Genomic DNA, 24,025 nt, shown 5'->3' with positions numbered 1-24,025 from the left:
GGAGCAACAGGCATGACACTTACCTTTGCATGGTTGAGTATGTTCCAGCCACACTGAAGACAGAGGTTTCGACACATACAGACCTCTGTGTCCACATCCAGGCAAGGAAAAGGCATTAGCAAAGGATATATTCCAGCCAGGCAAAAAGCACTCAAGGAGAGCACAGGGTAGGGTCAGTTAGGGGTGTAGATAGTGGAAGTCTTGAGGGCCAGGCAGAGAGGACTGGAGGGCTGCAATCCACCCCCAGGCAAGAGGTTCCCCTAACCTTAACCCATTCCTTCGTTTCTTCATGCTAGCAGCTTTGCCAAGTCTTTCCGCAGAGGTGGAAGTTGCTTCTTTAAGAGGGAAAAAATACTGTGGAACTGAATGCACATGACCCAGCCCCCACTTGTTCCTATGCCCACTTAAGTATTAAGGAGAGGCAGCTACGTCCTTTCTTGATGCGTAAAGTTTGTTTTAAGAGACAGTGCCATTTCTGCAGAAAGGCCTCAGAAAGAGAAGCTGTAACACACGTTACAAAGATGTCTGCAAACGTGACACCAGCCTTGCTATGTGGAAATTCCTTGCAGATGACCGCAGTGCCTGGAGACACGACAATCACGCCATTTTGCACAGCAATGACCAGAGGAGGAATGACTGCTGGGAGGAGCGCAGAGAGAAGAAACGTATCTGCAGCAGCACAACTGGATGCCTTCGTCTGCCCCACCTGCAACAAAACATGTCTCTCCCATATCGGTCTCTACAGCCACAGCAGGCACTGCAACTTTCCAACAGTTTGACATCACCTGCAAAAGCATACTCCTCCACTATCTCCCGAGACAGATGGATGCCAACAACATGCACAAGCTCATCTGCAGCTTATTTTTTAAATACTTCTAGCTCAGCTTTGTAAATAAATCCATAAAGGTTATTTACCAGCAGAAATAAAATAATTTAGTAGCCTGCTAAGAGGTTTGCTGTTAGCAGCGGCGTAGCGTGGGTTGTCAGCACCCGGGCAAGGCAAGTAATTTGCGCCCCTAACCTGCTGCCGCTGCCAGCTTCTTGCTGCTGCCTGGGCTGGGGTATTTACGGTAAGGTAACCACGGCGGTGGCGGCAGGTCCGTGTCAGGTGATCTGAGGCGAGTTGCTGCTGGCGCTGCCGCCCAAATGACGCCGCTTGCCCGGAGGAGGGCAGAGAGGCGAGGAAAATGCAACATGGCCCAGCAGCTGCAGCAGCAGCGGCGGCGGGGCTGTGAGGAGGGGCTACCTGGCGCACCCTCTGCGGTCCTGACGCGCGCGGACCGCGGCGAGTGCTGAGAGCTGCTGCCTGCTGGACGCCTTCAGCCCGGACGCGCGCACAGCTCGTCGCTTCCGCGAGACATGGGGCTCTGCTACAGCCTGCGCTCGAGGCTCTTTGGCGACTCCGGAGGCGGCGAGCGCCCCCCCCCCCGATGTTGCGCCTGGTGCGGCCGCCCCCCCCTGCACCCCCCACGCTACGCCACTGGTTGTTAGCATTGTTATGGTGACCATGGAGAAGGGAGGCACTGCCCCTGGAGGCATAGAAATAACCACTGATTGGATAAAAATGTAGATATCTACCCAACACACTGGCAGATCCTCCCCTTCTTTGCCTGTCCATTCACTTGTCTACATGCAATTCCATGCACTGTTTGCACATCAGCTGTTAATACAAAGCTGTTCAAGCCACATTTGAGAGTACAGCAACCAGAAGGTTTGAGGGAGTCTATGAAATAAGCAAAAAGGATGTGTAAAACCTTGGTGCTTTATTGACAGACCCTGAAGAACAGTCATATCAAGCATAACTTTTAAAAGTTCCAAAGGATTAACATGAAATACAAGGTTTTAAAAAAAGATTTAAAAAACATAGATTAGAAATATCCAACCAGGGAAACACACCGCATTCTCCTGGGTTTAAAAACCAAACCAGCCCTGCTGTGTGGGATAAAGCAGGAGCAAGGCTTCAGCCAGTGTAAAAAAATATCAATGTTTCAGCAGCTAAAACCAATCCTTTTCAGCAGACAGTCTTTCTGCAGCAAGCAAAGCTTTTCTTGTCCGGCATTAACTGTTGCATTGAGTGGCCTTTTCTTGACAGACATAGTGAAAACATTTGTCAAACTTTTCCAAAAAACACAGTTTGCTGGGTTTTTTGTTTAAAGGTGCTTATAGCTAAAACATGGGGAAAGGCCCAAGCACATCATTTTTCTGGCTTCTTTGGCAGCGGCCGTCGGAAAAGCAGGATGTGGGGCTCTGCAGGGAGAGAGGAAATGGCATGTTAAAAAAAGATCTAGAAAATAATATTGAAAGGCCAGGTGACTCAAGCCTAACATGGGTGTTTCTAAGCATATGTCAAAAATCAGATGAGCACTTTGCACATGGCACAGTCACAGCTGTGTCGCAAACATGACCTCCAAAACAGCATCCGATGCATCCATCAGCTTCCTCCAAATCCAGGTTTTGATTTGAAGTTGGTAATCCACACTGCAGCAACAATAAGCTTAAAGCTACAACCATGTGAGAGCAGTGCTAGAACAGCTGCTTTGCATGCAGAAGGCCCCTAGATTCAATCTCTGGCATCTCCAGGTGTGGAGAAACCCCTGCTTGAGACACTGGAGAGCCACTGCTGGTCAGTGTAGACAACACTGAGAGAGATAGACCAATGGTCTCTCAGTATAAGGCAGCTTCCTATGTTAAAAAATCTGCAGGCAGAAGGGATCGGGAGAAGCAGAATCTTACGCTTGTCACAGGTCCCTCTCCCTTTTCAAAAATTGTGACTGCAGAACATTGTAAGCTTTTTTTGGTGGTTAAAAGATTTCAAAAATTTCATTTTTTTCTACTTAATCACATTAATTTTTATTGATTTATCATAAGCATATGTATAAGCCAACATATAACCATACAGAACTATACACAGAGCATATTCAGTATAAAAACAAATTACAGAGCCAAGTTTTTAAGATGAGTCTATATAGCACAATTACAGCAAGGCATGAGTTATAGGAATAGTTCTTAAATAAATGACTGCATCAAAACTCTGATTTGGTTTTCCTGCAGGGCACTTTCTCTTCTTGATATCCCTGGCCAGCTCCCTGATCAGTTCAGAGCTCCTGTCACCCAATGAGTGACAGGCCAACCCTGACTGTGATCTGGACAAGACGAAAGTAACTTCCTGCTTTAGTGGAGGTAATGGACACTCCCGACTATGGCTGGTGCTCTGCCAAACTGAGAGGCAAGATATGCAGTATATGCCAGGAGTCTTTTCATCTTGTCATATTCAATCACATACCAAGGGTGGTGAACATTATGAACACCAGTAAACGGCCATAAGGAGTACTTTATTAATACATAAACTCTGCTCCTAGGGGAGGCAGAGGCATTCGCTTAAATAGAAAGCAGTGAGGAACTAGCAACTTTAAATCAAATCTGGGATTTGCAAGAAGCCGACAGAAGCATTGGATGCTGTTTTTGAAGCCACATTTGTGTGCTTTAAAAAACACAGGCTTTATAGGGCAGTGGCTCTCTGCAAAGGCCTAAATATCTTTAAGTCTGAATAGATATACAGTCTATACAGTTACTGTGATTGTAGTTATAATTTGTAACAGTAATCTGCACCCCTCACTGCCTCCCTTTGAATGGGAGAGCTATCTCCCTTCAGACATAGCTCTCTGAAGAGCATAAGGAGAGCCTGCAAGATTCCTCCAGCAAGTCCACAGGCATAAAGGCAAAAGCCCCCCTTCACTGTTGTCCATAAGAACACAAGGAGATCCCTCTGGATCAGGCCAATGGACCACCTAGCCCAGCCCTGTGGGCAACCAGATGCCTGTGGGAAACCTGCAAGCAGGATCTGAGAACAAGAGAACTCTTCCATCCTGTAGTTTTCATCAACTGGTACTTGGAAGCATTACTGAATCATAGAATCATAGAGTTGGAAGAGACCACAAGGGCCATCGAGTCCAACCCCCTGCCAGGCAGGAAACACCATCAGAGCACTCCTGACATATGGTTGTCAAGCCTCTGCTTAAAGACCTCCAAAGAAGGAGACTCCACCACACTCCTTGGCAGGAAATTCCACTGTCGAACAGCTCTTACTGTCAGGAAGTTCTTCCTAATGTTTAGGTGGAATCTTCTTTCTTGTAGTTTGGAACCATTGCTCCGTGTCCGCTTCTCTGGAGCAGCAGAAAATAACCTTTCTCCCTCCTCTATGTGACATCCTTTTATATATTTGAACATGGCTATCATATCACCCCTTAACCTCCTCTTCTCCAGGCTAAACATGCCCAGCTCCCTTAGCCGTTCCTCATAAGGCATCGTTTCCAGGCCTTTGACCATTTTGGTTGCCCTCCTCTGGACACGTTCCAGTTTGTCAGTGTCCTTCTTGAACTGTGGTGCCCAGAACTGGACACAGTACTCCAGGTGAGGTCTGACCAGAGCAGAATACAGGGGCACTATTACTTCCCTTGATCTAGATGCAATACTCCTATTGATGCAGGCCAGAATTGCATTGGCTTTTTTAGCTGCCGCGTCACACTGTTGGCTCATGTCAAGTTTGTAGTCAACCAAGACTCCTAGATCCTTTTTACATGTACTGCTCTCAAGCCAGGCAGAGCATAGTCACCATGGCTAATAGGCATTGATGACCTACTGCATGAATTTGTCCAATCCTCTTTTAAAATCATCCGAGTCGCTGACCAACACTGCCTGCCTCCTGTGGGAGCGACTTCCTTGTCTTAAGTATGTGCAGTGTGGAACTAGAGGAGCTGATTATATCAGGTCAGATTAGCTGTTCATCCAGGGCAGGGGCAGGGAACTTGTGGCTCTCCATGCTCTGCTGGACTTCAAATCCCAGCAGTCCCAGCCAGGACTCTCAATGGTCAGCCATGATAGAAGTTGTGGTCCAATATCTGGAGGGGCACAGGTCCACCAAGTATGCCCTAGATACATGTCCCAACCAATCAGGGATCACATATCCTCCACCCCTAGACGTAAGAAAGCCAACTGCCTAGAATTTTGGCAGGGCACAACTCAACTTGGTGTTTAAAGCAGCTACTGTAGTACAGCTCTTTTTGGTCATCAAGAAGAAGAAATGTGTGCACGTGCAACAGAGAGATAGCAGGTCTCACATCCTGCCCAATCTATTTCCTGCTACCCTGATATCAGAAAGCCATTTTGTCAGCCCTTCCCCTCAAGCAAGGTCTCTTAGCATTTGCTCCAGGCCTCCTGTGCCATTGTGCAACCTACCTGGCTCGTGGATCATGTAGTGAACCCAGCCCTGGCTTTGCTGGACCCCCAGGTTCCGCCACTCTGACTCGGACATGAGGTGGGTCTTCGGGACCAGCTTGGCAATGTCCTTAGGAAGCATCACGTGCCTGCAGTGGCAGGATCAAGAGAAGAGAATGTTAAAAGAAGCACAGGAAGGATCACTGTAAAATAGTTTGTGACCATTAAGCCAATCATCAGAAAGTAAAGAGAACCAACGCATTGGACCCATGGCCCATCTGGTCCAGCAGTTATGTTCAATCGATCCAATATATGGAGGGCAAGCCTATCAATGGCTACTAGCCATGATGGCTACGGTCTATCTACACAATCAGAGGAAGCAATGTTTCGTTCTGCATATCAGTAGCTGAAAACCGCAGGAGAGTTTTGCATTTGGTTGGCCACTATGAGAACTGGAAGATGGACTAGATGGGTCACTGGCCTGATCCAGCAGGGTCTTACATTTCTGGGAAGCCCACAAGACTAGACTTGAAAGAAAAGTCACTTTCCTATTGTCATTCTTCAGCAACTGTTAAGCATGTTGCCTCCAATACTCAAGGCAGTACTATATACATATAGTAGCCAATGGAAAGCCACCTCTCAATCCAAACCACCCGCACAGTGTAACAAAGGAAGTATATCAGAAACTTCCTTTCTCCTAGTACTGAATCTGCTGCACCCAACAACCCACAATCATAACTGGTTATTCTGATTACTATCCTGAGAGATTATTCCTAAAAACTGTCCCCTACACCAGAAACTATGACAATAACAGTAATGGTAATGCTAGAGCCATCCAAATAACAGATTATGAGCTTCATTCCAGAGCTGCTCCCTAACTTACCATCAGAACTGCTCGTTATTCCGAAAGATTCTTCCTGAAGCCAATTCCATTATAATATTACGTTTTGACACCACCTTTCCTTCCAAGGAGGCTGAGATGGAGCAAATGGTTCTCTCTCCCCTCCCCCATTTTATCCTCACAACAACCCTGTGGGGTAGGCTAGCTTGAGAAGCCAGTCACCACCTAATGGACTTCATGGCTGAGTGGAGGGATTTGAACCCAGGGCTTAGTCTTCGCCTTCTAACCACTACACCACACTGCCCACCTCTCTTTGATGGAAGGCCCCGCCCACTCCTTTAGGGCCCCGCCCCTCAACGTCGCCATAACAACCCCTAGCCACGCCCCTCCTCTCCCTCTCAGGGCAAACCCCGCCGCTTCCCCGCCTTAGGCCTCGCCTTTTCTCACCGGTACTCGAACTCCTCGTCGTCGTACTTGTCCGAATAGTAGATCTGATTGTGAGCCATGAGAGGGGGGAAACAACAACAACGACGACGATAATTAACAGGCGAATCCCGTCACAGAAGTATCCCGGCAGCCTCTGCAGCAGCAGCAGCCAACGAGCGAGCGGCGGCGCGCGCTCAGGCCTCTCTCACTGGCGCCCGTTGGAAGAGGAGGCGGGACGAGGGAGGAGCCCGGCGCGAGACCTCCTTTCGGCGCGTGCGCGAGGCCGCCTGCTGTCCTCTCCTTCCCTCCCCCGCGCTTCAGGCACGCAAACACACACCCCTTCCTCAACTGCCGCTTTTCAAACGCCGCCGCCGATGGCGCTGATTGGGCGGAGGAGGCGCCGGGAGGGCGACATTTATTGACGTGGAGAGTGCTGATTGGCTGGCATTGGCATTGGCTTGGGATTTCCCCTCCCCTTCCCCTCGCTCGCTTTTCTTAATTTGTTTAAATTAATGATTTATCGCCGTCCGTCCTCTGCGCGGAAGAGGAAGGGAGGCAGGGATAATCAGTTGCAGATAGGTAGCCGTGTTGGTCTGCCATAGTCAAAACAAAATAAAAAAATTCCTTCCAGTAGCACCTTAAAGACCAACTAAGTAGGTTCTAGGTATGAGCTTTCGTGTGCATGCACACTTCTTCAGATACACTGAAACAGAAGTCACCAGACCCGAGGGGTATTACTCAGAAGGGTGGTGGGATTGGGTGATTGGCAGATAGCTGTGATGAGCCTGTTGACGACTCTTAACGACTGCAATAGGTCTTACAGGAAAAAGCAAGGGGTGAGAAGGTGAAAAATGCCTTTGTCATGTATAATGAGATAAGAATCCAATGTCTTTGTTCAGACCAGGTCTCTCCATGGTTTTAAGTTTGGTAATAAGTTGCAATTCAGCAGCTTCTCTTTCTGGAGGGCACAAGGAGAAGGGGAGGACAGAGGACGAGATGGTTGGACAGTGTTCTCGAAGCTACCAGCATGAGTTTGACCTTATTACCAAACTTAAAACCATGTTCGTAGCTTCGAGAACACTGTCCCACCATCTCGTCCTCTGTCATCCCCTTCTCCTTGTGCCCTCAATCTTTCCCAACATCAGGGTCTTTTCCAGTGTGGGGGAGACTCTTGAGAGTCCAATGGACTGCAAGAAGATCAAACTTATCCATTCTGTAGGAAATCAGCCCTGAGTGCTCACTGGAAGGACAGATCCTGAAGCTGAGGCTCCAAGACTTTGGCCACCTCATGAGAAGAGAAGACTCCCTGGAAAAAACCCTGATGTTGGGAGAGAGGGAAGGAGAAGGGGACGACAGAGGACGAGATGGTTGGATAGTGTTCTCGAAGCTACCAGCATGAGTTTGACCAAACTATGGGAGGCAGTGGAAGACAGGAGTGCCTGGCGTGCTCTGGTCCAGGGGGTCACGAAGAGTCGGACACGACTAAACAACAAGAAATTTGCTTCCCTGCCTGTCTCACACACTTCAGTCTACAGCCTATTCCATATGCCACGCCCATCTCTTGTATTGCAGGTGGTCCCTAAAAGGTAAGGTAAAGGGACCCCTGACCATTAGGTCCAGTCGTGACTGACTCTGGGGTTGCGGCGCTCATCTCGCTTTATTGGCCGAGGGAGCCGCGTTCAGCTTCCAGGTCATGTGGCCAGCATGACTAAGCTGCTTCTGGCGAACCAGAGCAGCGCACAGAAACGCTACCGTTTACCTTCCCGCTGGAGCGGTACCTATTTATCTACTTGCACTTTGACGTGCTTTCGAGCTGCTAGGTTGGCAGGAGCAGGGACCGAACAACGGGAGCTCACCCCGTCGCGGGGATTCGAACCACCGACCTTCTGATCGGCAAGTTCTAGGTTCTGTGGTTTAACCCACAGCGCCACCCACATCCCCTACTTCCTGGTAAATCATAGAATCATAGAATTGGAAGGGACCCAAGGGTCATCTAGTCCAACCCCTGCGATGCAGACAGGAATTTCAGCTAAAGCGTCCATGACAGATGGCCATCCAACCTCTGCTTAAAAACCTCCAAGGAAGGAGAGAGCCCACCACCTCCCGAGGGAATCTGTTCCACTGTCGAACAGCTCTTTCCATGGGAGGGGAGGAAGAAATAAAAACAACCCCATTAGGAACTTTAAATAAGAGTTGTTGTTGTTGGTTTTAGGAGCCTTCCGACTTTCAGGCTGCGCGTGTCACTCTACCCTGATTCCTATCTCTAGCGGGGTTAGCGAAGGGTTGGTTTAAAAAAAAAAAAAAAAAGATGGGCGGGGCGTGCGAACCAGAGTCGGGCTGGAGCCATAGAGGAGGAACCGGAAGTAAGCCCTTGAAGCCCGGAAGTGAGGTTCTGGGGCGGCCGCAACCGGAAGTGGTTGACGGGGAGGAGGAGTGGGGCCCGGGGCCCAGCTGAAGTTTGCCGAGGAGCTGCTGCGCGACGGAAGGAGGCCGCCTCTGCCTTCCGCTGAGGACCCCCATGGTGCCGCCGCCCCGGTAAGAAGCGCGGGCCCGCCCCTCCCTCGTAGCCCCGCCCCCTCCCTCGTGATTGACTCCGGGAGATTCCCCCCCCCCCGGCGCTCTAGTCTCGCCTCCCCCCGGACTTGGGTCTTCTTCTTCTTCCTTTCTTCGTCTTTCCTTTTTCGAATCGTATGTGTGTAGCAAAGGAGGGGGCCGCCCTCCTCGGAATCCTCGGCACAGCCCTGTAAGGTAGGCCAGGCAGGGAGGGAATGGGTTAAAAAACTCAGCCTTGCGGCGGATTCGAACCTGCGCCTCGCCCCTCCAGCCCGTGATCTCTGCATATGAGTGGTTCTCTCCCATGACAGGGGGGCTTGGGAGTCATCCAACCCGGCAGCCGATTCAGGGTAGGCTAAGTGGTGCGTGTCTCTGTGTGTTTAAACCCCACTGAATTCAACAGGACTTGCCACTGAGCAGACACGGTGAAGGTTGTGCCGGTAACTTCCTTTAAAAGGAGATCGGGCAGATTCATGCAAGAGGTGGAGGAGGAGAAGTCTGCAAACAGCTGTGAGCCGTGTCTGTGAAACAGAACCTCCGGGTTCAGAGGCAACTTACCTCTGAATACTAGTTGCTAGGGGAGAAACCAGGGAAGGGCAGGCCCTCCCTGCCCTAGTTGTAGGTTTCCCAGAGGAATCTGGTTGGCCACCGTGTGGGAAACAGAATGGTGGAGTAGAGGCAGCCTGTGTGTCTAATCTACTCGGTCCGTTATTGTATTCAAAAAGGGGGAGGTTGAGGGGTGTGTGGGCCCTTGGCACAGGGCGACTGCTACTGAAAGGAATCTTAAACTGAAATGGAGAAGCACAGCATTTAATCTGTGGTGGGGGATCATTATTTCCAATGATGATTGTGCGTCTTAAAAGTCTTGAAATCACCACACCAAGTTATCTTGGGGTTCTTCGCAAGATGCAGTGATGGCCAGCAACATGTGTCCTCTTTTTCCAGGGGTAAAATTTGAGACAGACTGCATTTATTTGCTTTGAATTGCCGTCATCGCGTCCTCTTTTTCCTCTTCAAAATATGGCAAGTTCGTGGTGGATATAAGTGGCCACAATGGCTATGTTCTCCCTTCACTGTCGGAGGAGGCAGTATGCTTCTGAATCCCAGCTGCTGCTGACCACATGTGGGGAAGGTTGCTGTCGCCCTCAGGTCCTGTTTGCAGACTTCCCATTGGGGCCTCTAGGTGGCCAATGTGGGCACAAGAAGCTGAACAAAGAGCCTTTGGCCTGACCCAGTAGGGGTTTTCTCTTGTTCTTATGTACAGTTACCTGGATTCCTTGGGGAAAGCAGTGTGCTTTAAATGGGCATTGAATGTGCTTTCAATGTATGGTGTGGATTTGATCTCTGTTAATACCTGTTTGGGATGCGGGTGGTGCTTTGGGTTAAACCACAGAGCCTAGAACTTGCCAATCAGAAGGTCGGCGGTTCGAATCCCCGTGACGGGGTGAGCTCCCATTGCTCGGTCCCTGCTCCAGCCAAACTAGCAGTTTGAAAGCACATCAAAGTGCAAGTAGATAAATAGGTACCGCTCCGGCGGGAAGATAAGCGGTGTTTCTGTGCGCTGCTCTGGTTCGCCAGAAGCAGCTTAGTCATGCTGGCCACATGACCCGGAAGCTGTACGCCGGCTCCCTCGGCCAATAAAGCGAGATGAGCGCCGCAACCCCAGAGTTGGCCATGACTGGACCTAATGGCCAGGGGTCCCTTTACCTTTTTAATACCTGTTTAGTATTCCATGAAAGCTACAAACATGCACCTAAGACAAGTTCATGGGGGAGAAGGCTATTAGGGCCTATCAGCCACAATGAGTATGATCAGGCAGCCTGAATACCAGTTGCTAGTGGAAACTGCAGGAAGGGAAAGCTGCTGTTGGGCTTCCCATGTGGTTGGCCACTGTGAGAACAGGATTCTGAACTGGATGGGCATTTGGCTTCATCTAGCAGCTAGGCTCGTATTGTTTTCTGAAATTTTTCACAACACCTTCTCTTTCATTGGGTCAGTACTGTATTATCATCCCTGTGTTGTGGAAGGTGGTCTGAGAGAGAAAACCGGTTTGCTTATAAGGCAGAGCTGGAGAACTTTCAGCCCTCCGCAGACACTGCTGGACTATTGCTGGACTACAACTCCCATCATCCCTAACCATTGGCCATGCTGGCTCTGTGGCTGATGGGAATTGGAGTCCAACAACACCTGGAAGGCAGTGTTAGAAACTGAGATATGAAAGCTAGGAGCTAAACGGCAACTTAAACCTAGGTTATGGACGCAGCAACAGAATGTCTAGTTGGCTTTTTTATAACAAGAATGCAAAGCTGAGAATGAATGAACTGCAGTTAAAATATTATGTTCATTTTTCACATGGTCTAGTCCTTCCCCTGCCCACCCCCCCTAATATTCTTAAGAGGGTCTCCAGAGAGTAGCTGGAAGTGAGGGAGGCAGAAAAAGTTCCTCCTTCCACTCTGCAGTTTTAATCTGAAATCTTAGGCGCAGTGCTGCGCCCAGAGCTCAGAGACTGCTCGAGCTAATGACATTCCCTGTCGCAAAACGTGCCTAAAACAATAGGAGTTTTGAACACTGCTGGAAGGGGCATAGGTTCCTCCACTCTTGCTCTCAGTTAATGAGTTCATCCAGAGGCCAGGTCTGCCACAGCTCAGCCTCTTTGTTACTTTGGCCCAATAGTTCTCTTATGGGAGAATAAGTCCTGTTAGCAGACCTAGTGAGCAAGGAGACACAATGGCTTAGGTCCTAGATGTGGAGGAGAGGGGGCCTCTGGCTGTTTACGCCGCTCCTGTGTCGGGTATCCCTGCAGTGCTGTCGGTGTGGCGTGGAGCAAGACTAGGGGGAATCCTTTGCAATCCAAGGGCCGCATTCCCTTATGAGCAGCCTTCTGAGGGCCACATGTGAAAACGTGCAGAGCAATAAGTGTAAATTTGTGCAGTACACACATTCACACACCATCAAAGCAAGCAAGAGGTGTGATCAGTGTTTAAGGACACATTCCAGCCAGGCAAAAACACTCCAGGAGGTTGCAGAGCAGGGTCACTGAGGGGTGTGGCTTGGGGAAAGTTCTGAGGGCCAGATAGAGAGACCTGGAGGGCCACATTTGGTGCTTGAGGTTCCTCACTCCTGTCAGAGAGGAGTACCATCTCTCTTTCCCCCTTATATCCTCCTTTTGGCAGTTGCTGTGCTATTTTCTCCTATAGTCCTTCACTAGGTGGGTCTGAGTTTTGTCTCTTTCCCATTAGCCTGCCTGGTTTGAGCTGGAACCCGGGGTTGAGCAGGTGGTGGTGGAGGGATGCCGTTCTGGCTGGGTACATGAATCCCACCCCATTGCGAAATGCTTAGCTTTGGGGGGGGTGTTATTTTTAAAGGACGTGAGTAAGCAATGAGTAATATCCCATGATTACAAAATAGCAGATGTATAGCTTTTCTCTTCCAGGCAGGGTCCTCCCTTGGGGGCAGAGAAGGCAAATGCTGTATTCAAATCCCAAGCTTTGGCAACCAAATCTGTGGGGTTTTCCAGTCTTGCATGTGGCTTTCCCTCCTTTGCGGCAGCTTCTCCTTGCGCCCTGAGCCAGTGGTGTTTCCCAAGCATTTGATAGTTGCAGCAAGCTTTGATCTGGATTTAAATTAGCTGGTGTTCTTGGGGTCTCCCCCCGCCTGGTTTATTTTAATAATGTTTTCTTCTTTCGAATGAGCCTCCTCCTCCCTGCCTGTGTGAATTGCTGTTTGGAGGAACGTGTGAGGCTACTTCATACAGATCATCCATTTCACCCACTGTTCTCTACTGGAAAAGATGAGGAACCTGTGGCCCTCCACAGGTTGCTGGACTCCAGCTCCCATCAGCCCCGGCCAGCATGGTATGGGATGATGGGAGTTGTTACCTAGCAACATCTGTAGGGCCCCATGTTCCCCATTCTTGTCCCCAGCCAGGTACATATCCCATCCAACCAGGGATCACATATTGATTGGAACCAAGCCTGCAAATCCTTGGCTATAGGTTTCGGGTTGATGATAATCCTGTTGGCTGCCTGCCTGACATGTATCACAGCTCAATCTGCTGCGTGCTAAGTGTGCCAACACTCTTCAGCCATGGAGTTGATCCTGGAAGCACCCGTGAATCTTCTCTTGAACTCTGTGGCCCCTTTCCTCCCACACAGTTCTGCTACTTCAGCGGAGATCTGACAAAACACTGAGTCAAGTTGCAGCTGAGGTTCAGGAAATGCTTGTTAAATTGGAAAAAGGAAGCCTCCTCCGTTGTTAAGGCTTTTGGGGCATCTTGATGCCTGACAGAACAACCACAACCCAGTCTCTGCTTTGCATGCAGAAGGTCCCAGCTTCAATACATGGCGTCTCCAGGTAGGACTTGACATGTTCCCTGCCTGAAACCCTGTAGAGCCACTGTTGGTCAGTGTAAACCAGGGTTTCCCAGACTTGGATCTCCAGCTGTGGTTGGACTACAACTCCCATCATCCCTGACCACTGGTCCTGTTAGCAAGGGATGATGGGAGTTGTCCTCAAACCACAGCTGGAGACCCAAGTTTAGGAAACCCTGGAGCAGACCATACTGAGCTAGCTGGACCAATGGTGTGACGGAATAAGTCAGCTTCCCACGTTCGTATTCATAGGAATCCTATCCTTTGTTTTAAGATCATGAGGGCTGGAATTTTACTTTCTTTCCAAGGGAAAGACCATGGTTCAGTGGCAGAGCATCCGACTTGCATGCAGAACTTCCAAGGTTCAATCCGCGGCCTCTCCGGCTAGGAGTGGGAATGCCCTTGCCTGAAACCCTGGATTGCTGCTGCTAGTCAGTGTAGACATTACTGAGCTAAATGGTCCAATGACCTGACTGAGTACAAGGCAGCTTCCTTCATTGATCTGCAATTACAAGGATCTTTTAGATCAGTGCTAGAAACTCAGATGTTTAAGCTAGTCGCCAAATGGCTCCTTAAACCAAGGTTGCAGTCACCAAAACGGAATGTCTAGTTGCCATTTTGGGGCAAGACGGCTCTAAAGCCTTATTTTTCAAATGTCTGACTCACTGTGATTGATTATTAGTTAAACATCTGGCTAGTTCAGATGACAACCTTGAGCTAGGTTAAGAGCTTTGAGAAAAGTCCCTTGATCCACAAACAGTCCACATATATATATTGGCCTATTCTGAACTCTTTTTTTAATGGTGACTGTTCCTGTTCAGGCTGCTCAGAAAAAGAACTTTGGTTCCAGAAAATTCATTCCGATTGTGCTGATAAAATATACCGTATTTTTTGCTCTATAAGACTCACTTTTTCCCTCCTAAAAAGTAAGGGGAAATGTGTGTGCGTCTTATGGAGCGAATGCAGGCTGCGCAGCTATCCCAGAAGCCAGAACAGCAAGAGGGATTGCTGCTTTCACTGCGCAGCGATCCCTCTTGCTGTTCTGGCTTCTGAGATTCAGAATATTTTTTTTCTTGTTTTCCTCCTCCAAAAACTGGGTGCGTCTTATGGTCTTGTTTGTCTTATAGAGCGAAAAATACAGTAACTGGTGGAATTCTACAGGTTGGGGTATTAGTGTGTGAAAACAGTCCAGATCTAAGGATCCCTGAATGGTGGAAATGTCAGGTGCCATCCTAGCACCCAAACATCGTCACTTGGTCACAAGTGGTTCCTTTTGCACCTTGCACCTAGCTAATTCCGAACGCTGCCTCAAACAGCCTGGTTGGAAAAGGGAGATTGTAAGAAAAACCCTAAGAGACCAGGGATATGGGGCAGGTAATTTTCTTGAAAACTTTCCAGCCTTCTCTGGGGGAATTCTTTCTGTTTCATAAGTCCATTGATAACGATAGATGCCAGCTGCAGATTCTGTGCTAGGTGAGGCTGGCAGTTTCAAAGGAGGTAACTTAACTGCTTTGTACAGAGACAGACCATGTATCGTTTCAGGCAGAGGGATATTCCCAGCCCCACCTGGAGATGCCAGGAATTGAACCCGAGGCCTCCTCTATGCAAAGCAGGAGCTTTGCCTCTGAGTTACAGGCCTTCCTCAGGACATTTAGTATTGTTTTAAAAATAAAAGTAAAAGGAACATACTCTTTAGGGCAGTGTTTCCCAACCTTTGGCCTCCAGCTGTTTTTGGACTACAACTCCCATCATCCCTAACTAGCAAGACCCAGTGGTCAGGGATGATGGGAATTGTAGTCCCTAAACAGCTGGAGGCCAAAGGTTGGGAAACACTGCTTTAGGGCAGAGCTGGGGAACTGGATCCAGCTGGCAAATCAGATCTTTACCTCTGCACATACCTGCAGAGCCACCCTCCTGTCAATCACCTGAGAACAACAAGCTTCATAATCCATGGCCACTGGTCACGCTTGCTGGGACTGATGGGAGTTGTAGTTCCACAACATCCAGAGGGCCAAAGTTTCCCCATACCTGCTCTAGCTGGCATCAGAAAATGTTTTGATGCAAACTGAAAAAACACTCTGAATCGAATTTTCCTAATATGTGCATGGCAAACTTTTCCAGTTCAGAATTTTCTGAAAAAGCCACATCGTTTATAAAAGATCCACTGCCTGGCAGGGCTGGACAACACATGGGAAAACGAGGCAAAAATACTCCAGTGACTCCAACCTTGGCAGGGATGAGTAGTGGGCCTACAACTTCCAGGGGTGATGCGATTTGGAGTTCAGCGACATCTGGAGCACCAAGGCTGCAGGATCCATCCCCGTATGGGACAGCTGCATATTCCTGCATTGCAGGGGGTTGGACTAGATAATCCTCAGGGTCCCTTCCAATTCTGCAATTCCATAATCTGGACTTTTAAGGGAACAGGACGTGGGGAAGCCTACCTTATCCCAAGTCAAGACCCCTTGGCATTTCTAGCTAGGAATTCTCTACACTGGCCAGCTGCTCTCCAGGTTTTCAGACAGGGGTTATTTCTCCACTTTGCATGCCAGGGACTGAACCTGGGGTCTTCCATGTGTGTATCAGATCTGCAACCGAGCTACGGTTTTTCTCCTTGACCACGGTCCTAGTCCTCATGGTTCTGAATGGTTTATAGGAAGCATCCTATTGGTCCATCTGGTTTATAGCAAGCATCCTATTGGTCTGACTAGCTCAGCATTGTTTACCCTGACTGGTAGCAGCTCTCCAGAGTTTGACAAGGTCTTTCCGCCCCCTTTGTAAAGATTCTGGAGCTTGGACCTGGGACCGTCTCTGTGCAAAGCAAGCTCTTTACCGCTGTGCTTCTATCTGCGACACCCTTTTCTCTGGTCCTTTAACTGCCTTCCGTTGAACTTTGTGAAAGAAAGAAAGAAAGAAAGAAAGAAAGAAAGAAAGAAAGAAAGACCAATCCTTCTGCCAGGTACATCAAGGCCAGTGGCAGTTACCTTCCATGGTCTGGTTGGGTTGGTCACCTGGGGGACGTCTGAGAACAAAGGAATGTCTGAGCTAGGTCTGGGTTATGGGGCTTGTCTTGTTCCTGCCAGAGAGGGCTGGCTGATATCTCAGATTTCAGGGCTTGTAAAATCAGGATGGCCTGCAAAGGAGGCGGGGGGGGGGGGAGAAATGAAGAACCAGAAGCAGTTTTAAGTTAGGGAAACCTCCTCTTCTCTCTTCTAGGAAGAGGAGGAGCGATTCCTGAAGGGGTGAGGCTGTAGTTTCTTCTCTCGCGTTTGCTCTTGCTTTCTGAGACGGGGGTTAGCAAGGTGTGTGTGTCCAGGCCAGCTTTTCAGCAGGGCAATTTGCTCTCTCCGTTCCCAGTCCGTCTGTGCGAGGGATCGCCACCCTTTCGTAAGTCAGCCGCCCGGGAGGAACAACTCCTTCCTGGCTTTGCCGGAAGGGAGAAAGAGAGTGCCATGTCTCCCTGCGCCGGCCTCCGTTCGGAAGGGAGTGTGCTTGGCCTCTGCAGAAGCCACAGCCCGCAATGGCACTCTCAGGCCGGGGTGTGGGGTTGCTGTTTCCCACATCCTTATTTCTGCAAAAGGTTGACACCTCTGCAGCTGAGTTGGAGAGCCGAAGTTTATATATGCCTCTAAACCAAAAAGTAAGCTTTGGAACGCCCCGAGTCTTACAGGTCTGGGGATATGCCATAGGAACACAGGAAGCTGCCTTATACTGAGTTAGACCACTGTGTAGGGTTTTGGGGCAGTGTCTCCTATCAGCCCTGCCTAGAGATGGTGAGGATTGAATCCAGGGCCTTCTGCATGCAATGCTGGAGCTCTGCCACTGAGCCACGGCCCTTCCCTTCGTTGCTCTGAGTGCAGTGATCAACACCGAGACTTGAACCCATGGCAGCAGAATTTCCCTACTGACTTATTAGTTATTGCATTTTCTATCTGGCCTACAGTGGTATCTTGGGTTACATACGCTTCATTTTTTTTTTTTTTTTTTTTTTGCAGTTTAATTTTTATTGAGTTTCGTTTGACACACACATACAAAGACAATATACCAAAAAAAAAAAAAAAAAAAGAAAGAGTAAAGCAAATGCATTTGTAGAGAAAAGCACAGGTACAACTGGTCACTACATACGCTTCAGGTTACATACGCTTCAGGTTACAGACTCCGCTAACCCAGAAATAGTGCTTCAGGTTAAGAACTTTGCTTCAGGATGAGAACAGAAATCGTGCTCCAGCGGCACGGCAGCAGCAGGAGGCCCCATTAACTAAAGTGGTGCTTCAAGTTAAGAACAGTTTCAGGTTAAGTACAGACCTCCAGAACGAATTAAGTACTGTATTTTTCACTCTATAAGACGCACCAGACCATAAGACGCAGCTAGTTTTTGGAGGAGGAAAACAAGAAAAAAAGTATTCTGAATCTCAGGAGCCAGAACAGCAAGAGGGATCTCTGCGCAGTGAAAGCAGCAATCCCTCTTGCTGTTCTGGCTTCTGGGATAGCTGCGCAGCCTGCATTCGCTCCATAAGACGCACACACATTTCCCCTTACTTTTTAGGAGGGAAAAAGTGAGTCTTATAGAGCAAAAAATACGGTACTTAACCTGAGGTACCACTGTACTTCTCCAAGAAGCTCCATGGTTCTCCCCATCCTCAGTCAAAGAAAAATAGAATTGTAGAGTCGGAACGGGCCCTGAGCGTCATCCCCACACGACAACCCTGTGAGGTAGGCTAGGCTGAGAGGCAGTGACTGGCCAGGGCCGCACCCCGTGAGGATTCGAATCCTGGTCTCTCCCAGGTCCTAGTCCGACACTCTAACCACTACACCACTCTGCTTCTCGGGGCAAATTGTTCATGCGGTTTTTTCCCTCCTTTTAATGCCGCAAGTCCATTTGGTCAAGCGTTCTGCTTTCATGAAAATCCCCCAGTCATGTGATGGGGCGAGCATCTCTCACCCCTGTTTGTCCCCCTGCAACTGGCATTCTGGGGTGGACTTCCTTTGAACATGTGGGCTCCACGAATCCATGGAACCCACCCCCCTTCTCAAAAGCTACATAAGCCTTAGGGAGCCAGCACCGGGCACCCGGCTCTGCCTTCCCTCCTGCTTTCAGGCCTCCCTGGCTTGCTCCCCCCACTAGACAGCTCATTAATCACAGCCTGTTTACTGCTGACTTTCTCTAGCCTGCTGCGTTTTCCTGCTCCTCCTCTGAGCTCCCCTATCTGGTAGCCTCCCGCCCTAATCTCTCCCATCAGCCAGGCTCCATGCCTGGGGCGAGGTTAGGGCCCCAGATAGAAAGGCTTGCTTGCTTCCAGCAGCAACACCAGGAAGTTCAAATCCTGTTTGTTTGCCTCCCACACAAGCATATCTTGGACTCTGCATTCTTCCTTTGGAGGTTACTGGGGAGGGGACTTTGCCACCATATCAGCCCAAGGCTGTGGGAATGTCTATGAGGAGTGTGTGTGTTTGTGTGTGTGTGTGTGTGTGTATTTCACACAAACACACACATACACTCAATTTATTCATTTTGGAAAACCAGAAAATGTACAACAGTGTACGATAGGAACTTCCCAAAATGCTTAGTTTATCAAATACAATAATCACATTTGTCAGATTATAATTGCAGCCTTAATAACCATAATCATAATACAGTGGTGCCTCGCAAGACGAAATTAATCCGTTCCGTGAGGCTCTTCGTATAGCGGTTTTTTCGTCTTGCGAAGCAAGCCCATTGACAGCTTAGCGGATTAGCGCTATTAGCGGTTTAGCGGCTTTTAGCAATCAGCTGTTAAGCGGCTTATCAGCGGATCAGCTGATAAGCGGCTTAGCGGTTTAGGAAAAGGGGGGGGAAGGGGAAAAAACCCGCAGGAACTCGCAAGACATTTTCGTCTTGCGAAGCAAGCCCATAGGGAAATTCGTTTTGCGAAGCGCCTCCAAAACGGAAAACCCTTTCGTCTAGCAGGTTTTCCGTCTTGCGAGGCATTTGTCTTGCGGGGCACCACTGTAATTTATTAGTTATAAGCTAACTAATCTGATCGGTTGCCCCAGCCACTCTGGGCGGCTCCCAACAAAAATAGTAAAGCACAACACAACATGCACCAAAAACTTCCCTGAACAGGGCTGCCTTCAGGTAGCGTCTTCTCTGAAAGACTCTTCTCTGGTTGACACACTGGCGGACAAGAGTACAGTAGACACAACCTGCAGCGTCCGCAACCCGCAGTGCCACTTCTGCACATGTGCGGGTTGCGATTTGGCGCTTCTGTGTTCGGTACTTCCAGGTTCGGTGCGTTGTGCAACCCAAAATCGCACAACTTGAAGCGTCTGTAACCTTCGATATGACTGTACAGTGGTGCCCCGCAAGACGAACGCCTCGCAAGACGGAAAACCCGCTAGACGAAAGGGTTTTCCGTTTTGGAGGTGCTTCGCAAAATGAATTTCCATATGGGCTTGCTTTGCAAGACGAAATGTCTTGCGAGTTCCTGCGGGTTTTCCCCCCCTTCCCCCCCCTTTCCTAAGCCGCTTATCAGCTGATCCGCTAAAAGCCGCTAAACCGCTAATAGCGCTAATCCGCTAAGCTGTCAATGGGCTTGCTTCGCAAGACGAAAAAACCGCTATACGAAGAGCCTCACAGAACGGATTAATTTCGTCTTGCGAGGCACCACTGTACTCAGTTCTGGGCTGCATGGATAAACAGCATCTTGTGTGGGGAGGCTGCTGTCCGCACGATACATTTAAAGCAGTATCATACCCCTTTAAAAAGTCGTGGCTTTCCTGCAAAGCACCCTGGGAGCTGCAGTTTCTTAAAGTCGCTGACACTGCTGAGAGTTTTTAGGAGACCCCTGTTCCCCTTGCAGAATCACCAGTCCCAAAGTGGTTTAGCCCTTCGCTTCCAGAGAACTCTGGGAGCTGCAGCTCTGGGAAGTGAGGGAATAGGGGTCTCAGCATCCTTAAGCTACAGCTCCCAGGATTCTTTGGGGGAAATGGTGACTGTTCAAAGGCATATGACGCTGCTTTAAAGGTATAGTGCGGATGGGGCCTCAGTTCAGCTGTTCAAGCTCCTCTCTAGCACCTGAAATTTCAGCAGGACTAGGCACTTGAGGAAGGGATGGGGTAAGGTGGGGGGGTTAGAAGTTGAGACTTCCTGGGAAGCTGAATCTGCCACCCGTACAGCATTCTGTTCTCCCACGAACCTCTCCTTATATACACCCCCAGCAATGCTGCCTTTTGGGTTTTGGCTTAAAAGAGCTTTCCAAGGCAGCTTTGAGCAGGGTTGGGAGCAGAGACGTCTCCCTGATGACATCTGCTCGGCAATACAGTGGTACCTCCGGTTACATACGCTTCAGGTTACATAGGCTTCAGGTTACAGACTCCGTTAACCCAGAAATAGTACCTCCGGTTAAGAACTTTGCTTCAGGATGAGAACAGAAATCGTGCTCCAGTGGCACAGCGGCAGCTGGAGGCCCCATTTGCTAAAGTGGTGCTTCAGGTTAAGAACAGTTTCAGTTTAGAACGGACCTCCAGGACCGAATTAAGTACTTAACCTGAGGTACCACTGTAGTGTCCCATGGACACCCCCAAACCTCCTGAGCCTGCGCAGAGCAGTTTCCTGCTTCTTTCATGCGAGCGTTTCCCAGTGTTCCCTGATTTCCAGACCCCACCCCACCCCGCTTTCCAGCATACGCCATGGCTCGGACTGTCCTGGCTAATTCCCTCTTTGTCACTGAACCGCAGGTCTCATTCCCAAGAAGAGGGGCCCACCGGCATCTGCCTGTGATGGAGTACACGGTAAGGCCGGCTGCCTCTCCCTTTCCTGGGTGTGGTGGAGGGCTGGCTGGCTGGCTGCTACGGTGGCAGGTCAGCCCTCTGTGTCCCCTCCCTTCCCTCTCTTCCCGGTGGCGTTGATCGTGGTCTCTCTTCATTCATTCATTTTATTTGCTTTTCCACACATGGTGGGGGGGAATCACACTCGAAAAGGCTTGCAGCAGAGAAAGCAGGGGTGCATTTCAAAATCAACCCTGGAAAAACAATTTCATACCAACATAATACAGCAACAACTCAACAGCAAATATCACAGCCTGCAAAACAATGGCAGCATTTCAATAATATAGTTACAGTGGTGCCTCGCAAGACAAAAAGAATCCGTTCTGCGAGTCTCTTCATCTAGCGGTTTTTTTGTCTTGCGAAGCAAGTCCATTAGCGGATTAGCGCTATTAGCGGCTTAGCGGTTCAGCTGATAAGTGGCTTAGCGGCTTAGCTGCTTAGCAGATCAGCTGATAAGCGGCTTAGCGGATCAGCTGATAAGCGGCTTAGCGGATCAGCTGATAAGAGGCTTAGCGGCTTAGAAAAAGGAGGGGGGAAAGGGAAAAAAACCCGCAGGAACTCACAAGACATTTTCGTCTTGCGAAGCAAGCCCATAGGAAATTCGTTTTGCGAAGCACCTCCAAAACGGAAAACCCTTTCGTCTAGCGGGTTTTCTGTCTTGCGAGGCATTCGTCTTGCGGGGCACCACTGTATAACCAAGTTACATTAACAGGATTCAGAAATAGCACGGGAGCATGACAGTCTCACCTTCGTCCTAGGAACACCTCACCTGTGATTTTCCTCGCTGTCGGTCCCCTGCAAGCAGTGTTAGAAACTCAGATACACAAGCTAGGTGCTAAATGGCTCCTTAAACCAAGGTTGCAGTCATCAAAACAGAATGTCTAGTTGCCATTTGGGGCAAGACAGGTCTAAAGTCTTATTTTTCAGATGACTGACTGACTGTGATTGATTCTCAAACATCTGGCTAGTTCAGATGACAACCTTGAGCTTGGTTAAGAGCTTTGAGAATTTAGAATCCCCTTGGTCCAGGGACCGTCCACATATATATTGGCCCATTCTGGGTTTTGTGGTTTGTTTTTTTAAAAAAATAATCTTTATTGGTTTAAAATCAACACATGCACACAAAGAACATTTAGGGGGGAAAGCAAAGAAGAAAACAAAAATAAAGCAGACAAAGAAATAGCAAAATTATGCAAAATAAAAAATATACAATATATATTGACCCATTCTGAACTCTTTTTCTTTATGGTGGCACGGACCATTCATAACGTAGGGATGTTCTTCACAACTGGGAGCAGGGCAGAGGGGTGGAGTGAGTGAAGCCAAGCTACAATAATTAATTATAACGTTTTTCATGTGCTCATTCTGCACAGAAAAAGCATTTTGGTTCCCGATATTCTTTCCGATTGTGCAGATAAAATATAACGAATAGAATTCTACAGGATGAGGTATTAGTGTGTGAAAACAGTCCAGATCCAAAGATCCCCAGGCTTGCACCTCCAGATGGTGGAGACACCAGGCGCCATCCTGGCGCCCAGGCATCTTCGCTTGGTTTCAAGTGGCCAATAGCCAGGTGCAAAATGTGCATGGCACATTTCAAACACTGCTTCCAAAGCTGGAAACAGCCCCCCCTCCCCCCCGTTATTCTGCTCTTCCTCTGATCAGGGGATATGGAAGCATACAAGCTTTCCTAGGCTGGTGGGAGTTGTAGTTCAGCAGCACCCGGAGGGCCAAAGGTTCTCTGCGCCTGGCGCATGTTATCAAAGGAGACGGCAAGGCATGAATCTAGGGAGGCGGGAGCCTGTGACCTTTCTGATGCTCAGTGCATGCTATCCTGACCTAATAGGGCAGAAACAAAATGGAAATTTATAACTGGGGCAGAAACGAAATGGAAATTTATAATTGGGGCAAAGGCCCTAATCCAGTCACAAACTGAAAGTGGGTTGCGAAGGTTGTTCAAACGGGTTGCAGGCTTTGTAAGTAAACCCTAAATTATTACTGCATGTGATCTCGAAGGGACACGATGAGCACCCCTTACAACTCTCTGTTTTGTTGGTGAATTGTAATGCTGTTGTTGACTGCCTTTATTGTGGCCCATATCACCAGAAAACCCCCCGCGCTCCCTTGATTTTTGCTGGCTTCCAATGCTCTGTGCTGCAGCGACCCCACCTTGTGGCTAAATGAGAACATCACTGCTCAGCCCTGAACACTTAACAAAGGAAGACATGTATGGGTGCGAATTTCACAGGGACTAGCATCCTGCTGCCTGAGATTTGGCCGGTGGTTTCCAGAATGAATATGTGAACCCCATCCTGTGCAGTTGTCCTCTTTCCCAGTTCTCCCTCTTCTTCAAGGTCTTCTTCTTCCTCCTCTCCAAGACATCTCTGCTTTCTGCCACCTGCCACCTCCGTCCTTCCCACCCACCTTGCATTTTTTAACCCGCTGGCTAACATTTCTGTTGGCACTCTGATCAGACCGCGGGTCGACCAGTCGGACCACGCTGGCTGTTTAGTCTCACTCATTATTGCTTACACTGACCGGCAGGGTTTCAAACGGCAAGTTTCCCACCTGGAGATCTTGCGGGTGGATCCCAGGACAGAAGTTTCTAGCCCTCATGGTTTGGAAAAAGCAGAGGTCCCGGGCCCTAAGGAAGTCAGATTATCCTCCACCAGGGCCAGGGCCTTTTCAGTGATGGCTCCGACCTGGTGGAATGATCTGTCCCATGAGACCAGGGCCCTGCAGGATTTAACTTCCTTCCGCAGGGCCTGTAAGACAGAGCTATTCCGCCTGGCTTTCAACTTGAACTTAGCCTGGT

General features: G+C 49.1%; 2 protein-coding genes across 5 annotated transcripts in view; one reads left to right on the top strand and one right to left on the bottom strand.

Annotated features, from left to right (window-relative positions):
- Window positions 1–1,744: 1,744 nt before the first annotated feature.
- Window positions 1,745–6,763, bottom strand: CKS1B (CDC28 protein kinase regulatory subunit 1B). Its single transcript, XM_081841513.1, has 3 exons — window positions 6,503–6,763; window positions 5,236–5,363; window positions 1,745–2,247 (listed from the first exon to the last, which is right to left on the bottom strand). Exons 1-3 carry the CDS (start codon window positions 6,559–6,561, stop codon window positions 2,195–2,197), a joined length of 240 nt encoding a protein of 79 aa, XP_081697639.1. The 5' UTR covers window positions 6,562–6,763; the 3' UTR covers window positions 1,745–2,194.
- A 2,099-nt stretch (window positions 6,764–8,862) lies between these two features.
- SHC1 (SHC adaptor protein 1) overlaps window positions 8,863–24,025 on the top strand; it is a 44,622-nt gene continuing 29,459 nt past the window's right edge. The window contains exons 1-2 of one of the 4 annotated variants that reach the window (XM_081841043.1): window positions 8,870–9,016; window positions 21,121–21,174. In XM_081841043.1, coding sequence (XP_081697169.1) covers window positions 21,163–21,174 — 12 coding nt within the window. In that variant the 5' untranslated portion in view covers window positions 8,870–9,016; window positions 21,121–21,162. Of the gene's footprint in view, window positions 9,017–9,119; window positions 9,230–16,670; window positions 16,792–21,120; window positions 21,175–24,025 lie in introns of those variants that run through there. The other 3 variants (XM_081841044.1, XM_081841045.1, XM_081841046.1) reach the window with 3 other exon arrangements.

Source organism: Podarcis erhardii, assembly GCF_964252035.2.
Source record: "Podarcis erhardii genome assembly, chromosome: 15".
Classification (NCBI taxonomy): Eukaryota; Metazoa; Chordata; class Lepidosauria; order Squamata; family Lacertidae; genus Podarcis; species Podarcis erhardii.
This window is presented reverse-complemented; position numbering and strand designations above follow the sequence as displayed.

What these genes read in the sequence shown, in the direction of transcription:
- CKS1B (XM_081841513.1), bottom strand. Translation starts at nt 6,561, where the DNA reads ATGGCTCACAATCAGATCTACTATTCGGACAAGTACGACGACGAGGAG. An exon ending in GACGAGGAGTTCGAGTACCG is followed by an intron (nt 5,364 to 6,502) that starts GTGAGAAAAGGC and finishes CTGCCACTGCAG; the next exon opens with GCACGTGATGCTTCCTAAGG. An exon ending in CTACATGATCCACGAGCCAG is followed by an intron (nt 2,248 to 5,235) that starts GTAGGTTGCACA and finishes CTCTCCCTGCAG; the next exon opens with AGCCCCACATCCTGCTTTTC.